The 21,069-nt window shown below is 40.4% G+C and overlaps 1 protein-coding gene across 3 annotated transcripts in view; it reads right to left on the reverse strand.

The window, feature by feature from the left end:
* epb41l4b (erythrocyte membrane protein band 4.1 like 4B) overlaps positions 1 to 21,069 on the reverse strand; it is a 33,159-nt gene that overhangs the window by 4,654 nt on the left and 7,436 nt on the right. For all 3 annotated transcript variants that reach the window (XM_033641189.2, XM_033641187.2, XM_033641188.2), the window contains exons 2-16: positions 19,548 to 19,652; positions 19,426 to 19,468; positions 18,856 to 18,934; positions 18,549 to 18,593; positions 17,196 to 17,248; positions 13,475 to 13,595; positions 12,682 to 12,769; positions 12,500 to 12,588; positions 9,853 to 9,922; positions 9,588 to 9,757; positions 7,944 to 8,053; positions 6,088 to 6,118; positions 5,745 to 5,778; positions 5,492 to 5,595; positions 2,013 to 2,152 (exon numbers count right to left, since the gene is read on the reverse strand). In XM_033641189.2, coding sequence (XP_033497080.1) covers positions 2,013 to 2,152; positions 5,492 to 5,595; positions 5,745 to 5,778; positions 6,088 to 6,118; positions 7,944 to 8,053; positions 9,588 to 9,757; positions 9,853 to 9,922; positions 12,500 to 12,588; positions 12,682 to 12,769; positions 13,475 to 13,595; positions 17,196 to 17,248; positions 18,549 to 18,593; positions 18,856 to 18,934; positions 19,426 to 19,468; positions 19,548 to 19,652 — 1,282 coding nt within the window. The remainder of the gene's footprint in view (positions 1 to 2,012; positions 2,153 to 5,491; positions 5,596 to 5,744; positions 5,779 to 6,087; positions 6,119 to 7,943; positions 8,054 to 9,587; positions 9,758 to 9,852; positions 9,923 to 12,499; positions 12,589 to 12,681; positions 12,770 to 13,474; positions 13,596 to 17,195; positions 17,249 to 18,548; positions 18,594 to 18,855; positions 18,935 to 19,425; positions 19,469 to 19,547; positions 19,653 to 21,069) is intronic.

The raw sequence follows: 21,069 nt of genomic DNA on the forward strand, positions 1-21,069 counted from the left end.
TAAGTGCCATAAAAACAACAATATACAAAAGAGGAACCCTGAAAACGTTAGCCTTCTATATGTTTTGTTTCAGTCAGTTTTGTCTTGTCCAGTCTGAATGCTTTAGGACGGGTTGCTGCTTCCAACCCAGCATATTAAGGTTAGCTCATTTAGACCTATTAGTAATGTGGGAAGACTCATTTAGACACAATAGTTACCTTCATTACAGGCTCAAGTATGTTTTGAAGGTCCAGACTGATTTTTTTTTTTTAGCCAAAATGGTCTCTTTTGACAGTAAAGGTTGCCGACCCCTGCTCTAAGTGGTTTAGAAAATAGAACAGAAATGAAACTACTTTGTGACAAGGCAGAAAATTGTCTTTGGTTTGCATGTGTAAAACCTGCTATTAAAAAGGCTACATTAAAAGACACCATATTCCATCCAGACAGAACACATTAAAACACATTTACATAAAAACACGACACAATAGAAGCTACATTGAAAGGAGCACCAGGTACTCGATGGTGAGGACTGAATCAAGGTTGAATAAATAGATAGAAAGTGCTGTGTGCTGAGGTGGCAAGCTGGCTTCAGAAAGTGGCTGTTCTTTGTGACTCAGATATTTTATAGCAACAGGGAAAAATATATTTTGTAGACATTTTTCTTTGCACACAGGATTCTGTACCTGAAGGTGGTAGCTGAAAGTGGTGATTTAAGGATGGCTGTGGTCGTCTAAGATTTGGCCACTTAAGCGTTGGACAGCTTTATTATATTAATGTGTTATATTAATGATTTATACCCACAGAGGCACATTTTTATGGACACTTTTGTACAGAACAAATCAAAATTGTAAAGAACGAAAGGAAGAGAACTCAAGAAAATGTGCTTAAAAGCGGCAAATCAACGAAATCACGAAAACTTACTTTCCCACTGAATGCTGCTGCTATCTATCTAGCCAGATCAACTCAGTACAAAGTTTATGGTGCACAAAGTGTCAGATAAAATAACCTGTAAAACTTAACAGCAACACTTTTACTCAGAAATGTTTTTCTTGGTTACTCTGGATGATACACAGAGCTCACTATTAACAATTTCTACTCTTTTTTTAACCTAATGTCTTAAAACTGACACCTTTTACGGAACAAAATGTTAAATTACATTAAACTCCACTGTATTTGGCAGATGTAAGCAGTGGATATTTCACACCAAAACTATCTGCATAGATACCACAAGGGGTTAAAGGATAGGATAAGTATGCTTTAAATAATAGTTGGCTGACAATATGAACAGTTAAAATGTTTTTCTTGCTGTAATTTCCTTTATGCAAAAATATCAGCATTTATCTGAAGCTAACCAGAGGCTTCATCAGTCTGATTTATACAAAGCAAGAAGGTATCTTCCAAATTTGCAGCCTCTTCGGTGCAAATTCTGTCCCTAAACGGGCTCTATGTGAAGTTTAGAGTTATCTGGACACAGTTATCAACATGGCAGCTGGCAGCTACCAGTGCTAACTCAATAAACAGTGCTAAAGAATGGCAACAGCACTGACAGAGCTAACAATGTTACCCAGTGGGGAGCTGGAGGGTGGGCGCTACGCTTCCAGGACAACCCTGTCCCGATATCAACACTAACCGCCATATGACCGCAGTGCAGTGTTGGTGGTGAGCTAGCCAGGGGGATACACACATGCACTAACATGCATGTGCAGCTGGTTTGGCTTACCACAACAAATCAGACAAGATTACAGATTACACATGACAACACACGCAGAGGGAGTGTGACTTAATTCTCTGCTCAAGATGACTCCACTATATCTTTACACAGCAAATAGAGGTTTGCTATTGTGTTACTGCTCTGAATGTCATACAGATCTTTCAAAGCGGGAAAGTATAGTTTGTGTGTGATCTGAATAAGCTGGCACTTAAAGAAAACACAGGATGCTGACCAGCAGACAGCGACAGACATGAGAAGAGCATCAGTGTACGTACGGTCAGATCACAGATGGGACTTCCTCCGGCTGAGAGAGAGTACTCACTGTTCTTGGTGTGTGTGTGGCAGAGCGTGTCCTGGCTGTGTGTGTGGCGACGGTGATGGTGGTGGATCTTGCCAGAATACGAAGTCTCATTCTCTTCAACACTGAACTGATGGTCTGAAGCAGGACCGCTCAGAGGGAAACTGAGGACAACATGTGCAATCAAAACAATTTTTTTCCCTTCTCTACAAACTGTAAACCGTTACCTAACTTCTAATCACTCCATCTGCATGACTCAAGGTTTTAAAGGAATTCTTCACCCACTGAATGACCATCTCTGTATCAATTACTCACTGTGTTACCTTGAGTTTGTGAAGAAAACCTTTACTCGCATGCCTTCATGGTGAACGTAGAATCCAAAAAAGATCAGTCTCATTTATTCAGTTGTGCTCAGTTCTTCCCAAACACTCAATTCAAGGTAACATGCAGTGAGTAACTGATATACAAATGGTCATTTTGCAGGTGAAGTATTCCTTTAAAGCACATCACACTGTTACAATATGGAGCTTGTTATAAAACAATAAAGGACAGACCTTTACACAGTTTTTACATTTTTGCAATTATACACATTGTGTTTATTTGAAAGGCATCGTGTGATTCGAGTAAATGTTACAGAGCAAAAATCAACACACTATGACAGCAAAACATTGGCGACATTTTGTGTAAACAGTTAGTTGATTCAGCAAATCCGTAACGTGCTGTAACAATGTAAAGTTAAGTCAAAAACCTCTTCTTTAAAGCACAACACCAAATACGCAGGATTCTAGTTCATGCTTCTACTTCACACTGAGCTATGACTATATATCTAAAGCAGCTTAATCCCTAAACCAGCATACAGTATGTGCTTCACTCGACCCCTTCCACCTGTTGAACTTCATATCACTTCATCTCACTCAGATTAAAGTGGTTTGGATAAATTAGCTGTCATAAGATTTCCAAGGCATGAAGACAAATTTAATCTGTGAGAGTAGAATTGTGATCTTCTAGTAAACAAGAATGAAAACACCGACCATGACGACATGACAATGTACACAAACAAAAAGAGGCACAAAGCTGTTAAACCTGGTCCTGTCTTTATTTTATCTGTGTTCTAGTGGTCCAGTTTAGTCCAGTGGTTCCCAACTGGTCCAGATTTCTCCTTAGTCATTAGTCCAAGGTCCACACTGTTTAATACATTCAGCGTCATACTTGTATTTGGCCATGTCGTCGAGCTAGTTTGTCACTCACGCTACAGCAGGAAATGGCACTTCAAAATAAAAGCTCTGTGCCAGAAATTCACTGTACGTCAAAATTAAGTGTCTTTTAAAAACTTAACACATTGGCAGCCCATTCAGATTGGACCTGCGCCCCACCAGTTGGGAACCACTGGTTTAGTCTCTTAGTGGTTTCAAAGTCGGACACTTTATATCTGTGTAAGAATGGGTAGGGAGGGTGTCGTGTCTGAGGAAGAGCCATCCCAGCTGCCACCAGACGTCAATATGACATCAGAAAGACATTGGACAGACATTAAATTTTGGTTGAAAATATGGTTTACGATATTTATAAGCAACATTTTGTGGACTTCAACATTATGTTTTGCAGACACTAGGTTTTGTTCTCCATACCTCACAACTAAATATTTTTCTGCAGATGATGTTGGCATGAGACGTTTGGAAGACGTTGGCTTTTGGTTACATTCCAGCAAAACTTAAAGCCAACAAAATGTCAATGTCATCTATCATCAGGGCTGCACTGTGGAGCAGTGGTTAGCATCACAGCAAGAGGGTTCCTAGTTTGAACCTGGGGTGGGGGAGCCCTTCTGTATCCCTCTGTGTTCTCCGCGTGTCAGTGTGGGTTTTCTCCGAGTACTCCGGCTTCCTCCCACAGTCCAGACATGCAGGTTAATTGGTGACTCTGAATTGGTCGTAGGTGTAAATGTGAGTGTGAATGGTTGTCTGTCTCTATGTGTCAGCCCTGTGATAGTCTGGTGACCTGTCCAGGGTGTACCCTGCCTCTCATCCAACGTCAGCTGGGATAGGCTCCAGCCCCCCTGCAACCCCAACAGGATAAGCAGTTACAGAAAATTAATGAATCTATTGTCAGTATTTTAAGTCAATTGGCATTCAGCGTTGTCCTGACAAATCACAACCTAAATTAACCAAATATAAATGTCTGACAACACTGGTGGCGAGCTGGGATGTTGAAGAAACATTCTGAGCCTTAGTAATGTAAAAAACATATATACTAATAGTGTAACTTGAAAAAGTCTATGGCTTTTGTCACTTTTGTAACTTGGTTAGTATCATCTTACTTTAACAGGATAATCGTGCTCTAATTTCAGAACAGTTCCCATAATTTAAGAGCTTTGGGATCTGCAAACAGGAAGTAGCCTATAATGTTACCACAAGAGTGAGTGAGTTAGCTGTGGGGAACAACTTGTGTACATTTTGGCAAACTGGCACCATTAAAAGTATGCCGAATTAGTGGTTAGCAGTTCCTGTTTGCGACGTACCCATGAGCATACAGACAAGTATCACTACATTACTTTGACACTGAAGATTTAAAAAACGTGATAATTCTGAAGCAAGTTCTGCCGTTATAAGGTGCATCTTTTTTCTCTGTGATTACTTGGTGGATTTATGCACATTTCTCTGAGACGCTGACATCATTGAAAGTGTTAGTCACACTGACTCTAAAGATTTATCATATCTCACATATCATGTCTGTGAGTTCATATTTGACCTCAAAGAAGATTTTTTGACACCTACTGCAGAAATCTTTTACAAAGGATGATCAGTTTTAAAGTGCCTTAATTGCCTTCATCAGCTGATGATACGACTGTTGACCGCGTTGATAAACAGGCCAAACTAAAATAACTAACTTCATGTTGTTTCCAGAACACCTGTCCCTTTCACCTTACGCAACATATTCGCCTCCCGTCTCTCTCTCGGCACCTTTTTGGGATATTACATGAAGGTGTACACTGAAAACACAAATAACGGGATGTGACAGATGGATGATGACAAAGGTGATGAGGATGACAGAGCTTCTCTCTCTGGGACACCAGTCTTTTTAATTCTCAGATTTAAGAGTCTGGGTTGGAAACAGATTCGTAGTTCAAAGTGCAGTCATGACCTTATCCCTGTAAACCACACTGATGGATCCTGGGATGGAGCCGCTGGTCCGCTCAGGGACGGGACGATGACTGGAGACGGGACTCACTGACTCGAGAGAAGGCCTGAAGGGAGACGGAGGATCACGCACACACAAGCATGGAGGCAGACAAGACAGACACATGAGGTTTATGAGTGACATGAGGTGTGATGAAAAACAGACAACTTGGAACATGAAATGAGTGACTTTGTTTAAAAATAGAAACTTGCCCTCCCGTCAATTTCTGATCAAGGACCCCTGAAACTGACTCGCATCATCCTCCTGAACAAAAACATCCTCGAGTATCTCTAAACATCGCTGTCTGCGTCCTCTGCGGCTGGTTGTCTTACCTGTGTGATGGCGTGTGTCCAGAGGGCTGCAGGTAAACTGGAGGCGTGAGAGCCGGGTGGGGCGGGTGCCACGGCTCATGACCAATAGGAATGTTGTGCCGGTACTGGAGGGGAGGAGAGGAGACAGATTGAGGAGACGCTGAAATTAAATGTTGTCACAAGAGTGGAGCCAGATCAGTGGCTGCTGCATGTGTGTGTGTGTGTGTGTGTGTGTGTGTGTGTGTATGAAAGTGGGTTATCTGAGGTCACTCACTGGATGTAGGCTGGGATCAGGGCTGGCGTGAGAGCTGGAAAATACAGACAATAATCACTGATAGCAGATTAACAAACCAGCCGAGAACATTCATGTCTTGTGTGTGAGTCTTTGAACATGCGAAGTATCCTCAAAAGATGTGGAGAAACCTCAGAAGTGACGACCGTTTTCTTTCTTTTACAAAGGGCTGTTGGTGTTAAGATTATCCAGGCCGTTATGTGGATTAGGGTCAAGGTTAGGGGATAAGGAATGAATGTAATAAATGGAATATCCTCACAAGTACAGTAATATGAATGTGCATGTGTGTGTCATGTTTATTTTTGGGTGTTTTGGTGTATTTTACCTGATGTGTGGCTTGGCTGGAGAAATGGCAGCTGACAGAGAGAGAGACGTGATGTCAGTTAGAGAGGAAAAGACGAGCTGAAGGAAATATGACTATCGTTTTATCTACATTTATATGCTCGGCTGTCACCAGCGGAGGAATGTAACTAAGTACATTTACATTTATAATCAAGAACAATTTTGAGGTACTTGTACTTTGAGTATTTTCATTTCATGCTACTTTATATTTCCTATCCACTACATCTCAGGGGAAAGTTGGCATACTTTTTACTGCTACATCTGTCTGACAGCTTTACTTCTTTTGAAAATGAACAAAATATAAATCAAATAATAATTGAAGACATATTTTCAAAGGTACGATCCCCGCCAGGATATAAAGCATTTAAAAATAGCCTCATCTTTACCAGCTGCAACATTAAAGTCATGTACACAATAATGCATCAATAAAACAAATAAATAAATAAAGACCTACATTTTTAGCCTGGCCTTTAATTAAACTTTATGTCTTTTCTTTATTTTGCATTTATCATTTTTGTGTATTTATTTATTTTTATTAATCTGTTTTTCCTCGGTGACATATTCTTCTATTTCAACTTATTTATTTACTTATTTATTGACAGGCAAACATGCACGCGGCTCTGTTTTGAGAGGCTACAATTGACATTTAGGCTAAATACATGGTGTAAACTGCTTCTTTCAGGTCAAATTTGAATGTTGCAGCCTACGGACACACACATGTTGCCCACACGAACATCACCATTCACTTCAGTTGTACTGGATTTGACTGCAACACTGTTTTCCACTGAAACTCTGGGAGCGTTTCGTGAACTGGAGATCTTCACCCATCCTCACATCAGCACAGGGGTGAATAGATATTGCGTGAATTGTCATTTTTGGTCACTTAATGGTGGAGAGACAGGGTCAATATTGCAATGGTCTTGTAGGAGAGAGCTCCAAACGTGGGGAGCAGAACGGCTGACAGCTCTAGACCCCCTGGTGGTCAAGCTGGCAGATGTTGAAGGGAGTTGGATCTCAGAAGAGGATCTGAGAGTACGTGAGGGTGTGTAAATATGAAGGAGTTTGGAAAAATGTAACAGGGATAGGTTATTAAGGGCGTTTAAGGTGAGAAGCAGAATCTTGAAAATTTCAAGACAATGTAATATTAGTACGTTTAGTCAAGTAAAATATCTAAATACGCCTTCCACCTGTTGCCAACACTTCAATTTTCATTAATTTTTGTATTGCAGGCTGAATGAAAGCTCCAAATCTAATAAAAAAAGGTGTGTGGAATTAAATACACTTTCTCAGTCTGCACCTCATCATTCATGTATGATAGAAAAGAGGCTTTTGGGCCTGTTAAGCTGCTGTAGCTCACAGACGGTGGGAAGTATGGAGGTTTTTGGCCAACCCAGAAAAGTAACACAACCTGACTTAAGAATAAGGAGCATAGAGCTGTTTTTAAGTTTTTATAACCCTGTTAAATTACTAAATTTTAGAGGTAATCATATTGTTTGCCACAGCACACTGAAGAAGGGCCAGACCCGAAACGTCTGTGTGGCAAAATAAAATTTGATAAACTTAGAGTGCTGTTCCTCTCATCTTTTTGAATTTTACACCTTATTTGGAATACAGCACCCAGTTTTTTGTTTGTGAGTTGAGCGCATTGTAGACGTTTTTAAATAAAATCCCTTGACAGTTTTATTAGCTGCAGCTTCTCCTTTTCTCTGCTATGATAACATTTTTCATAAATGCAGTGAATTAAAAGAGTATGTGACCTTCATGAAAACACATTCAGCCTGTAAAGAACTAAACAGGTGCTGTTAGTCATTAACGTTTGCGTGTGCTGATAAGACTCACCTTTGCCCAGTGACTGTGTGCGGGAGGGGTATCTCTTGCTTGGCCTTCGCTCGAATGTGCTGGCTCTCCTCAGTCTGCCTCCGTGAGTGGCCTGATACTCTGTCTTACCGCTGAGACAAACACATGGAGGAAGATGGAGAGTATAGAAGTTACTATACAGCAACCAAATTACTTTTTTGTGTATGTGTCGTGGTTTTTTTGTTTAATTCATGTGTTAATGTTTTCTTGTTTTTTTTAGGAAGAGTAGCTGATGTATCATAAGCGCTATATCGTAGGCAACTGGACGTTTTTTGCGTTTCTTGAACACGTTTCACCTCTCATCCAAGAAGCTTCTTCAGTTCTAACAGACTGGTGCGGAGTCGCAGGCTTTAAACTGTGTGGGTGTGAACCCTTACAGAGTCGTTAAGGTCACATGTGAGCCACTGACCCACCTGGCCATCTTGTGTGTTGTTAGGGTTAGATGGTCCAGGTATGAATGGGTGTTAAGTCATTTGGAGAGGGATCCCAAGACTGCATTGAAGGTGGGTGATAAGTGGTGTCATAGGCCACCTCCTCTGTTTAACGATGGTCGCTCCAGTTTGACGTAGATGGCTTCTTTCACACCTCTTTAAAACCATCTGTCTTCTCTGGCCAAGACGTGAACATCGCTATCCTCGAAAGAATGTCCCTTAAATGGACAGCTGAGTCTTGACCTGAGGAGCTGGCTCTCCTGTGCTGTGCCATGCGCTGGTGGAGTGGTTGTTTTGTTTCACCAATGTACAATCTGTGCACTCCTAGCTGATGTATCTGCATCAAATAATGACTATCCTAATAAATACAAATACAGTCGGACTTCAGCTGAATTGTATTTAAACTTTAGACAGTTGTTATTGTGCAGCTGTCAGGAAAACTGTCTCTATAACAGTTTGATATGCAGACTTTTTGATGAGACTAAATTGTTTTTTTTAATTTGGGATGTTTATTTGGAAAACACAGGTTGGGTCAAATTATATAAAATGTATAAAAATAAAAATAAAAACAAAATAAAAAGAGCAATTTAACAATTGGTGTCATCAATCTGAAGGGATTTCTGTGATTTCTGCATATATTTCAATTTAACTGACTTGACATCTCTTATTTTTTGCTCAAAACTCATTCATTTCTATCACAAAATGCCTCTAAATTCAGACACTGGCTGATGACAAAAAGCTCCAGGTAAGTGACACTGGCATGCTTATTACACTGGATTATATTACATTGTGCAGGTGTTCCTGTTTTTACTTCCACCAGCTGTAACTTGAGTTTTTAATCCATTGACTTCATTGTGAGACAGACTTCTCGCTGCTTTGTTCAGCTGCTCTGACACATGACAGGAAGTGCTCTTCAAGTGTGACAATTTGCTTTGACCATCTCCGATAATAGTCAGAAGAAAACAAACAATATGAAGGGAATATCTCAGTCGCCATAGGAACAGGTCCACGTAACCATAGATACACTGTAACCATAGATACAAAGGCTCTGTTTTATGTGACACACTATTCCCCATATGCTGGTACGAGTGCTGGCCACAACTACCTGAGTGAGCCAACTTGTCTTATCTGTCTTCAGTCAATACTACACTTTATGAGTTTGAAGAGCAGGCGTGAGTTTGCCTCAGAGCCCCACCTGAATCTGAAGCGCGACCCGAGTCGTGTGAAGTCGCTGCGGCTGGCCTTGCCTGTGGTTGGCTGGCGCAGGCGGAAGAAGGCATGGCTCTCAACCGCACACTTCCACAGGTGTTTGCAGCTCTTGGAGCTGGCCAGCTGGAACATAAATGTGTGCTCCTGCTCGCGACCCTGCACAGTCAGAAAACAAACAGTTAGCCGCCCTGTGTGTGTTTGTGCCTGCGCTTGTTTGTACACAGGGTGTGTGTTTGTGGCAGGATACAAACCTGATCGTCATCCTCCACCACGACCAACGTGAGTCGACTCTTTTTAAAGTCCAGACGAGTGATTTTGGGCCTGGATAACACACAGAGACACACAACAAATCCAAGGAGGATTAGTGCCTCAGGTTTGATAAGCGCTACTGAGGTTGAGATGATAAGAGCAGTGGCTCCTAAATGTTTTGAAACCATGGCACCACCTCACTATATCCACCTTCAGGTATAGATTTTAAAGTCCTGGTAAAACAAACAAATATGCAGTGTTGGGCAAGCTACTTTGAGGCCAAACGTATAGGCAGGTAAAAAATGTTCAGTTGAACTGTTTACTATAAAACAACAGACTTAAATAAAAATTTTCTTCTTTTCTTTTTTTGAAGACTTTGTGACATTTGAACATGTCCTCCAATAACATCATCAGTCAGCCTATTGCTCTCTCTTTCTCTCCTCTTCCTACTTAATACATTTCTCTGTCTTGGCTTCTTTCAGTCAGCTATCTAGCTATGTCAGTAACTCAAAAACAGACTTCTAAAATACATTTTGCAGTCAATAACACCATTATAAATAAAAGACAGTAATATAAACAATAAAAATATATTTTTTTTGGCATCAGAACATGAACATGTCTCCTCCATCTTCATACTGTTCCCTGTCTCTTTTCTCGGCCCTTGTGTCTATTTCTCTAGTGTCCATTGCAAATTCACTAAATATAAAAAGCTGAAAGGCAATACACATGGCAGTGCAATGTAGCCAATCAGAGGCAGAGTAGGGCGGGTGTTGCCAAGGAAAGCCAATAGCGAAAGCAGCAAGCAGAATAAACTGAAGGATTAGTATGTGATGTCGTACAGAAGTGCTTCCGCTTGTCTACATGCCTTGGTGTGGCACTGTCACACCAAGGCATGTCACTCACATATCCTCAGTTTCATTACCCTTACTTTTATCCAAACCTCCGCAGAAAAAAAGTCTGCTGCACTTTAGAGTGTTTCCTGGTAAAAATAGCTTGTAACTTTGGTGGATGGTACTGTGCTACTCTATCCATTAAGCAAAGTAGTGACATAACCACCATGCTACTGAGAAATTTTAATGATTAAAAAGGTCGCCAAGTGTAAAAAACAACATTCAGAATCATGAAAAAATAGGTAGTATTCTCTGTCTCTCTCAGTCTCTGAGATGCCGGGGTGGTGTCCGTTGAATGTGATGAAGCCACACCCACTTGCAGGATAGGCTCAGCCTCTTTTAATTGTAGCACTATAACAGATGCCAGAATCAACCAGAATCAAGTTTGGAGCCAGAGGACACTGACCTGCCCAGTTCTTTTCAGTCTGCAACAACAAAACTCAACGGCTCCTGTTTTATATAATGTAAGGGCTGGGCTTATGCTAAGGGTTGCTCCATTGTGTCATCGAGCAGGCTTTAAGAGTCGCCCAAAAAATCCTCGACACAGAACTTTAACAGTCTAACTCCACAATTCAGTACTACATATAGTTCGCAGTCTTTTCACATGTTTTCAACAAGAGTTTTCTAACTCTTAGATTTTACTCTACCCTGACGTTAAGACGTTATCACGGCATATGACATTACACATTTTTAATCATCATCAGTTACAATGACCCTAAAAGGAGTGCAAACAGAAGGCTTTTGGTTGAACAAACACTTTTATATCTATTTTATAACTTCTATAAATATGTTTTTTATAGGGACATAAGTGCACGTTTGAAAATAAATAAAATAATGGACTCTCCATTCAGTCCCCCCCCCCCCCCCCACCAATATCATAGATACACCAATGAACAGTATGATAACCCTCAATTTTTCATAGCATAATATAAGGTATATCATGGGTAGGGTAAACTGGTTTAGGTTGGGTAAACTGGTTTCCCTACATGAAAGGAGACAATGCTTCAAATATAAATGTTGCTGCAAAGAAGCAACATATTCTAAAACATGGATACTTCACACACATCTTCAACCCAGCAGCATAGGAGAGCTATACAATCAGGACAATTTTAAGGTGGGCACCCAAGATTAGTGTCACCAAGACTGTGACGTTCACAGTGATGTTGACCTTTGACTTGGATGGACAACCCAGAAACATAATGCCTCCTGCCATGTCTGTTGCCAAAGCGGAGTCATAAAGACGTTTTAATATGGTGACATGACAATAAATTGTACCAGAAAAGGGTCGTTTGCTCAGTACTTCCTAAAACTAATATTTAAACACTTTCACATAAACAGTCTCACACAGGGAGCAGTGCGACTGTGCTGTTCACGCATAAGTGTTTGAAATGTTAGGGTTTCAGCGAATTGCACGTGTTTGGGAAATATTGAGCCTACAACTGGATAAATGAGACTTGCATTATGAGTTGTGTGAGAGTTTGGAGACAGATGTTTGGATTTAGTTTTGCTGTTGTTAAACTAGGTTGCCTATGACTTTAATTCATTAAGAATGTCACCATTATTGGATTCTTTGTTCAGCGTGAAGGCAAGTGAGAAAAACAAAGTTTTCGTCATGAATTCGACATAACACACTGAGTGAGGTGAGTAACTGATATAAAAATGATCAATTTTGGGGTCAAGTGTTCCTTTAACTGACTCTAAGGTGCCACAGAGCCCACTTTGGCAACAGCTGGTTCAGAGATGCATTGGATGTACTTACCAAAAGAAGAGGCCGATTTTGTTGGAGCCTTCAAATACTAAAATACCAGTTGGAGTGAGACCTAGTGCGTATTCCCCTCCATCTCTGCCCTGAGGACACAACACACACACACACCTTTAGTTGTCAAACACACTAATGTAATGTAAAAAAGTGACATGTGATAATTAAGTACACTCACAAACCTTGACAAAGTGCATATCTACTCCATAAAGTTCCAGCCACTTGCATTTGTTGAGAAAAGAAATCTCTGCTTGAGACGGACTCTTTCCCCTGAGGATTTAAAACAAGACACCATGTTGAGTTTTCACAATAAAAACATAACTTTGTCTGTCACCACAGCTCTGGAAACTCACTCTGAGAAAGGCTAACTATCAAAAACGGCACTCACTGCATGACCTCTGCTGGTAATTGGTGTTAGCTCTGAGGGAAACACTCAGTGAGCAACCCTCTGTCTGCATCTGTGACTCAGTCTTGGTGTTGTGAGTAAGAATGACTGTGAACTCACTGTGAGTTCGTCCTTGTGATGGCACAGTGGGCTCGCTGAAGCGCAGCATATGTGTATGTAATCTAATCCGAGATGGGAGCAATCAGACCGCGGCTGGGTTAAATACTGCCCAGAATCAATCAAGACCCTCTAAGGATTAATCCCTTAATCCTTCATACAAACCAGTGAGAGCGGGGCTGAGGCAGGGGATGAGAGGACCGAGGGAGAGTGAAATTTAGACGCCCTCATCAGTAGAAAGGCTCGCGCTGAAAGGCAGCCACAGAATGACTTCCTTTTCTTCTCAGTGCTCAGCCCAATGAAGAGATAAACCTGGACCTGGACGCCATCCAATAAGTTGCTTTGACAGAGTAAATGTTTTGTAGGAACTAGTGCAGATGCATGTGTGGAACCGTCCTGGATTTTAGTGGTTGACAAAGTCCCAGTTTCTACAACAAGTCTGACACTGAGTTCATGATAACCTTGAAACTCACCTGAGATCCAGCCACCTGCTGAAGATGTCCGCCTCCATGGTCTCGCTCTGTTTGGGAGTGAAACGAAACTCGGACACCAGCTCAGGAGAGTGCTCCAAGGGATCACAGTCTCCCAGCTCACCTAGATATAGATGCACACAAACACACACCAAGTAAAGACACAAGAAATTAAGTAGTTGTAGGAGAGCAGCAGTCTGACTCTTCCCTACTTGGTACACTATCTTGCAATTGTCACTTGTGGCCACAATTGTTGCTGCTGAGCAAAAAGTTACATCATCTCTCTTTAAAACTGCAAATTCATTTAAGGTCACACTGCACTACAGTACATGAGCAACTAACTGCAGATACTAACTAACTGAAAATATCTATAGAGTATTAATTGGTTTGACTTAAAAACACTTAAGCTGTTTACTTGTTGGTGCATTTCTGACTGCAGAGGGGAAACATTTTTAAAGGGATAATTTGGATTTTTTGAACTAAGGTTCTATGAGGGCCTTATCCATGGTCAGTGTATTACATACAGATGGCGGTCAACATGCACCCAGTTTGGAGAAGGAGACAGGTGTACTGCAAGAGAAACTAGGCAATGTACTGCTGTGGATGGAGGCAGCAGCAAAATGTCTTATATCAATCTACAATCTCTTCAAAGCCTCCAGACTCCTTTGACAAAAACGGTATTTTTACATCTCTGAACACAGGAGTGGCTCACCTGCTGCTGCTTCGATTAGTTCGTTTTTGTTTGCATTATTGTTATTGGTGAATTTGAACTGACCCTTTGAAACACTTAAGTCGAACAATAACATAAACAGGATTTATACTTCTGCGTCGACATGGAGCGTACACATCGCAGCAGACCTCCTGTCTATTTCTGTAAGCTGAAACAATTTCCTGAGTGGAAACAAAGCTTTTATTTACTTTAATTTCACAGATAAGAAACAATAAATTGTGAAGACAATAAAGCCTCCACAAAAATATCATTTTAAGATTTCTGTGTGATTTATGCTTTGGGGATTTATACTTAGGGATTTATCCTGGCTTCATATGAGCAGAGGAAATCTCCACTAGTAGCTAGGCTAATTAATACAATGTAAAATGTCATAGGCTTGTGCTAATAACGTTAGCATGTTCTATTTGTTTGGAAAAGACATTTAGTATAAGACAGTTGTTTTGTGAGTTGTAATGGAGCCTAATTTTGTAACTTTGCCTTTGTTAAATGTTGCCGTTGTCACTGGTTTCATATGAACAGAGGAAATGTCCGCTAGCCACTAGGCTAATCTATACAATGTAAAATGCCAGAGGCTTGTGCTTAAAACGTTAGCATGTTGTGTTTGTGGGGAAAATGTGTCCAGCAAAAGACAAGTGCTTTGTTTGTGAATGCTGCCAGTTATAGTGAAGCCGATTTGTGTATTTGTATTTGAAATTGTCGCTACTGAGCCATGTTTAATGTGTGTTTAATGTGTGTTTTAAATCAACTAAACTTTACAGCACTTCACAGAAACCCCGACGCCGACTAGTGTTTTGGAGGTGAAACTGCAGAGTGACACACACGCACCACCACACAAGTATAAATGCCCACAACATGGCGTAGGGTCTGCATTGAGCTGACGCACAAGTATAAATCCCGCTTAACTGATCGAGGCAGTAGACCAGCAACTGCCATGTTCAGCAAATAAAATCACTGTTTTTGTGTTAGTCTGGCTTTGAAGAGAGCATAATTAAGTTTCACTTTCAGTTCAGGTCATCATCTACTGTAGGTAACACACTGATATTTACCTCATACAACCCCAATTTAAAAAATCCAAACTAGTCATTTAATGCAAGGAACCACCAAAGTACTTTCCCATCTTAGCTTATTGCTTTTCCTCTGGGTTTAATTTTTAGATGACACGGATCATAAATTTCTTCCTTTCCTCCAAATCATAGACGTCAAAGTAAACGCACCACGAAGGAAAAGAAAACAGTCCCCGCTCACAACTGCTTTACCACATAATGAAAAGATAAGATAAACCTCTAATGATCCCCAGCGGGGAAATTTGGTTGTCGCAGCAAAACAATGACATAAATAAGTACAGATAAGCATGGGAAGTAACAGAAATAAATAATGAGAGGAACATAAACTAAAATGAGAATAGAACAAAAATAGAGACTAAACAAGAGGAGACAAGACAATAAATAATCACATACAGGGTAAGATGGGAGAAGATGCCCCCACCTCCTTAATTTCTCTGTTAACCAATATAAGGCACTAAATCTACTCTCAACACATGTATTGAACGGCTCTGCTATACTGAATTGTGACATTTCATCTGAATTTCTGCAGCTTTATTCCACCAAAATGGCTTTAGGGTAAACTGATCTAATTTTTGGCACTGGAAAATAGTGATCTATGCTATTATATTAAGGTGTACATAAAAAGCTTTGATGTATGATGATAGGGAAAGCCATTTAATTTATTTTGAAAGAAAAAACATTCTCCTTTAAATTAAAAATGTAAAGTTACCTTTTAGTGGAAGAAGCCCCTCTTAGAAAGGGGGCAAACATGCCCAGGGGCATCCTGCCTCAAAATACTATTTAGTTAGGTTGTCTAGTAGTTGCGACTTGAAATAGTTAAATGTTTATACTTGCTTGAATCACTGAACTCTACAGGCCTATATTTGGGACAGATGTCTGTATGTGACAGGCCTATAACTCCTTTTTAACAAAACTGTTGCTCAGCAAAGATGGGAAATACGTTCAAATTGGGGTTTTTTTATATTAGTTGTACAAAAACTAGTCTTTAAATAACATATCAATCATGACTGATTTGATTAGTGACCTCTTTGATTTTTTTTATCAGCAGACCCTTACAGACTAACAGAATATGAATAATTTACTGGGTTATCGAGGAAAGGACAGATATTCTCACTGAACTGAACTGAATGACTGAATCGTGTTGAATCTAACTAAGCTAACGATGTGTAGCATTTCCATACTGACATAAGTCAGTTATATCCGTATGAGCAACCTAAACAGCTAGCTGACGTTAGCTTAAGTCGGTAGCCAAAACATCCAAACAACTTCTGTAAAAATATACTGTTTGGCAACTAGACAGGTGTTTAATTGACAAAATGTGTAGCTACAAAGGGACTGGGTGTTTAATTAAAGTTCATCTTTACATACAGTAGTAGTAAAGTATTATAGTTTCAACAGCTTGCTAGCATTATTAGCAAGTGAGCTAGCAATCATTAGCATTGCTAGCTATCTAGAATTAGCCAATTAGCTATTAGCTAGCTTGCTGGAGGAAGACACCCTGAAATAAAAATTATTAGCCTGAAAGAAAGGCTAAAAGGCTTCTAGATAATCCATTAATGTGTCAGGGTTGTGATTTGAATTTATTTTATTGAGTTAGGTAGAATGTTTTATAGCTTGAGGGTTTCTTGCCCAGAGTGGGTGCATCTTGTCCCAATAGTAGGGCAATTATTTTTGTGCTGTAACAAAAAAACTGACTACTCTACCAATTTATTTCTCCCAACTGTGTCGGTTTATGCATCATCATCCTGCACATGCTTAAATCATATCCAGTATATATGAGTAAATTGGCTTTGTTCCAGAGGGGGGCATCTTCTCCAATCTTAACCTATAAGTGGACTAAATGTTGCATGTTTATTTTTATATCACAGTGAAATAAACAGAGATTAATGGCCTCCAAATACATCAGAAATAAATTAAAAAGTGGACTTACTTTGTAAACAATATGCCGCCAGCTCTACTGAGACATCGTACGGACATTTCAATCTGACCAGAGAAAAAGAGACACTGGTGATGAGCTGTTTATCGTGAGTGTATTCATAGTGTACATGTTATCGTGTTATTAAAGTGTCTGTATGTCCTACAGTGTGTGTGTGTGTGTGTATGTGTATGTCAAGGAGAAGAGGAGCAACCCTTTTCCTAAAATAAGCAGCCCTCTGCTGTTCCTGATCTTGAGCTTTATAATAGAGCTGGACTCGGGGGATCCATGGCCCAGATAGAGTCAGGAGGAGGGAGAGGGGGAACACGCTGTCTCAGTGTGTGTTTGTGCATGCATGTTTATGTTTGTGCAGAAGAAAGCAGGCAGGCGCTGCTGTACAGAAGTCCGCCAAACTCTAATGTAGGTGACCTGTGTGTACGCTCCCACAGGTGTGTGTGTGTTTATACACCAGGTTTGACGCCACTTGTGAGAACCAGAAGTCTTCACAGATGAAGAGAAATTACCTGAAAATGACTCACGAGGACTTGTTTAATACTTCTTTATTTTAGGGCGAATGTTTTTTACTTCTAGTTAAGATGAGGTCAGAGTCAGGCACTTTTGCTCTCTTTAAGTATTCACAAGACTTTTCAGTTTTAAACACATTTAGTCATTTCCTTTTACTCTAACAATCAGTCTGAGCATATTTATCTTCTGTCACACTCCAATAATGGGGTCAACATTTCCTACAGACAAAGAGGGTGTTTAAAAGTTGCATTTTTTTCATCATTCATTATCTTAACTTTTAAAACCTTTACATGACAGTTTTCTACTTTATCCTCAAATAGTTTTGAGATTGTTAAACTATTTATTGTCTGACAGAATCTCAAATTTATTCTGTATCCACTTGTTCCAGCACTTAAAGCAATAAAGTAAAATATCCATCGCCAGGAGTCAGTGTTTTGTATTATATATTATTGTATTATATCATATTTAGATCGTTGTAAACGTTTGCTTCTCCACTACAATTAAAAATAAGGCTCTGTGGGTTTGAATAATGTTTGGCTGCAAATTGTGCGTTTGTAACGACCCACCAGCTGCCTGAGGGATTAGGAAACATCTTAAACATTGATGACCTGACTTGACCTCTCATTGAAGACACAGTGTGCTCAGTTTGTCATGTTATAATACATATGAAAAATAAAATAGCGTGGTTGTCACGTGTATCACAAAAAAATTCTGTTACGCTAAATCAAAAATGAATGCACTATTTTGGGGTGTGCCACATGTTATATATAAAAATAGTGGCACATATGTTCATATATACATCTGTATCTGTTCCTGGGTGTATTATCATGTAAAGAAACTTACTTGCCAGACAGAATATCTTGTCGAAGCTGCAACACGAACAGATACCTGATGGTGTAAAAAACAACACGCATGGAGTGAGAGGCTCGAACTGAGCAAGAGCATAAATCAATTGCTGTATCACCAGCTCTTCCTCATCTCTGACACATCATTTGTTTTAACAAGTCTCCGTCCGTTTGGCCTTGATTTGAATCTGCCCACAGCAGCAAAGTAATTAGCCTGTCGTCCCCTTTGGACCTCGGCACTAGGCTCCTGAGAAAACCATGTGTGTTCATGTGTGTGTGTGTGTGTGAGTGTGTGATGTTTTTACCTTGTAAATTCCTCACGCAGGTTATTTGGCTCCGAAGAGTAAAACTTCACCCTGAAGAACAGTCTGTAAGGAGGCCCGTCTAAAAAAAATAAAGAGAAAGAAAGAGCGTGTTTGAGTGTGTGAGACAGAGAAAGAAGCAGAAAAAGACTGAGTAGTAATTTATCGAAAATTAATTCAATCAAATCTTCTTATGATCTATTTTATCTCATCCATCACTGCCACACAGGCTATAAATCTTTATTCACCCATATTTCTTTTTAACCTACTTTATTATCTCTTTCCTGTTTCACTTCAACATCGATCAGACTCTTTTCTCTTTTTTTTTTAAGGCTCCTGAGCTACAAAAGGAAGCTGCGGACAAGTAGGACAACATCAGTCACTCCTGTACCATTCATCCCCCTGTTACGAGCTGGAGAGCAAACAAGGGTACGGCTCCTAATGCACGTGCTAATCACCATGTCAACATTGGATAATGCGCCACCTGCTCCCCACTTACCTGCTTCCACATGCACCTACTGCGCATTTTCCTGCACACACAAAACACAAGAGGGCCTAATTAGGAAAACTTACCTCTGATCTGTTTCTTTATAAGCTTGGTCATATCCAGCCAGTGCTAAAAGAGAGACAAGAAGGTGAGAGTGAGTGACAGGTACATCAGCTCGTGGTCGTCTGTGAGAGAAGTAAGAGCTCACCGAGACTTGTTCTGTGTCCATGAACTGCAATCCAAAGTAGTCCGACTCCACCAGATCTATGTGGTACATGATCTGGTCAAAAAGGTCCTGGCCTTTGGATTTACTCTGCAAAGAGGAACGATAACTTAAATATTTTCAGATGAGCTTCATGTGTGTTCATTCTGATCTCTCTGCTGCAGTAACCTGATCTTCTTGAGACAAATTGAGTCTGAAATCTTGAGTTTAGGCGTGAGAAACCTGGTGTCCATGACAGAAGCAAAGTGACTTTAGGGGTGTGTGTGTGTGTGTGTGTGTGTGTGTGTGTGTGAAAGTGACTGATTTTGTGTGTGCATGTGGGTCAAAAAGAGAAGCTCCTGAGAGACAGGTCCTCATTTAGGCCTTTGTCAATAACACACACTACCAAGAGCACCAGTCATCGCACTTAAAGGGATCGTTTGCCGATTTTCAACCAGCTTTGTGTCATGACATCCCCCAGCTCATTTTCGCTGGCTTATGGGTTGTTGCTTTAACTACAGCTGGTACTTCCTGCATTAGAATACAAAGAGTATCCACCTTATTTTTCATGGAAACACGGAGGCAAAACAGAACGCAGCCCGCTTCCGGTTTTTTGTGCGACACTTCCGGTCCAGCACTCTTACCACTGTATAAATGGGAATCGCCTTGTTGTTTATCTTGCTGAGTTTAGCTATATATATGTATATATCACATTTTTCACATCACTATATCACCGTTTAGACTAATCTGATGTTAGTAAAGTCTATAAACACAGTGACTGAACAAACATTAGTATTTTCTCTGTGTGTAATTAATAACATGGTTATTGTAGATTAGCTGGGCTAACCGTTAGCTGTTAGCCGTTAGCCGTGTCTGTAATAACTCACTAAACTCACAAAGTGGCCCGTGAAAAAAATATTTTCTTCAGCGGATGTCTTAATTGCAACATGATTGAGCTAATTGGAGTAGTTTCATGTCATATCCGACAACGGGAGGCTTTTAACGGATGACGATCCTGATGTTAGTTTTGCTGCTAGTGTTAACGTTAGCTGTCCCTGTCAGCTGCAGCCATTGATGCTTTCTAGACATTGTGATTTCCCAAAACTGAATAAATACCACACATAGCAACACAAAACTGCTTTGCTAGCTCAATCATGTTTTAACGGCTGGATGGTTGATGCGTACATGCTGATTCAGGTGCTATCAGAGCCGATCCGCGCATCACTATGGCTTAACGATCAACTCAGTCAATTAAAACAACCCGTCCTGTGTTAGGAGTGTATGTCGCTGACAGAAAGAAAGAAAGAAAAAAAGAAAAGGGAAAAGAAGATAGAAAAGCAGCGTACACCTCACATATTTATTTCTCACAGTTGCGCACACGTTTGGCTGGCATGCAGAAGCACCGTCTGTGTGTCGAGGGTGCGAGCCGCAGCTTCAGCTGCTCAGGAGAGAGGCTGTGTAGCCAGGTGTGTTTTTTCGTTGATTCGGTTTTGCAGGTTCTCTGCTGGTACACTGGAGACGGGGATCA

This window comes from Epinephelus lanceolatus, chromosome 10 (assembly GCF_041903045.1).
Source record: "Epinephelus lanceolatus isolate andai-2023 chromosome 10, ASM4190304v1, whole genome shotgun sequence".
NCBI lineage: Eukaryota > Metazoa > Chordata > Actinopteri > Perciformes > Serranidae > Epinephelus > Epinephelus lanceolatus.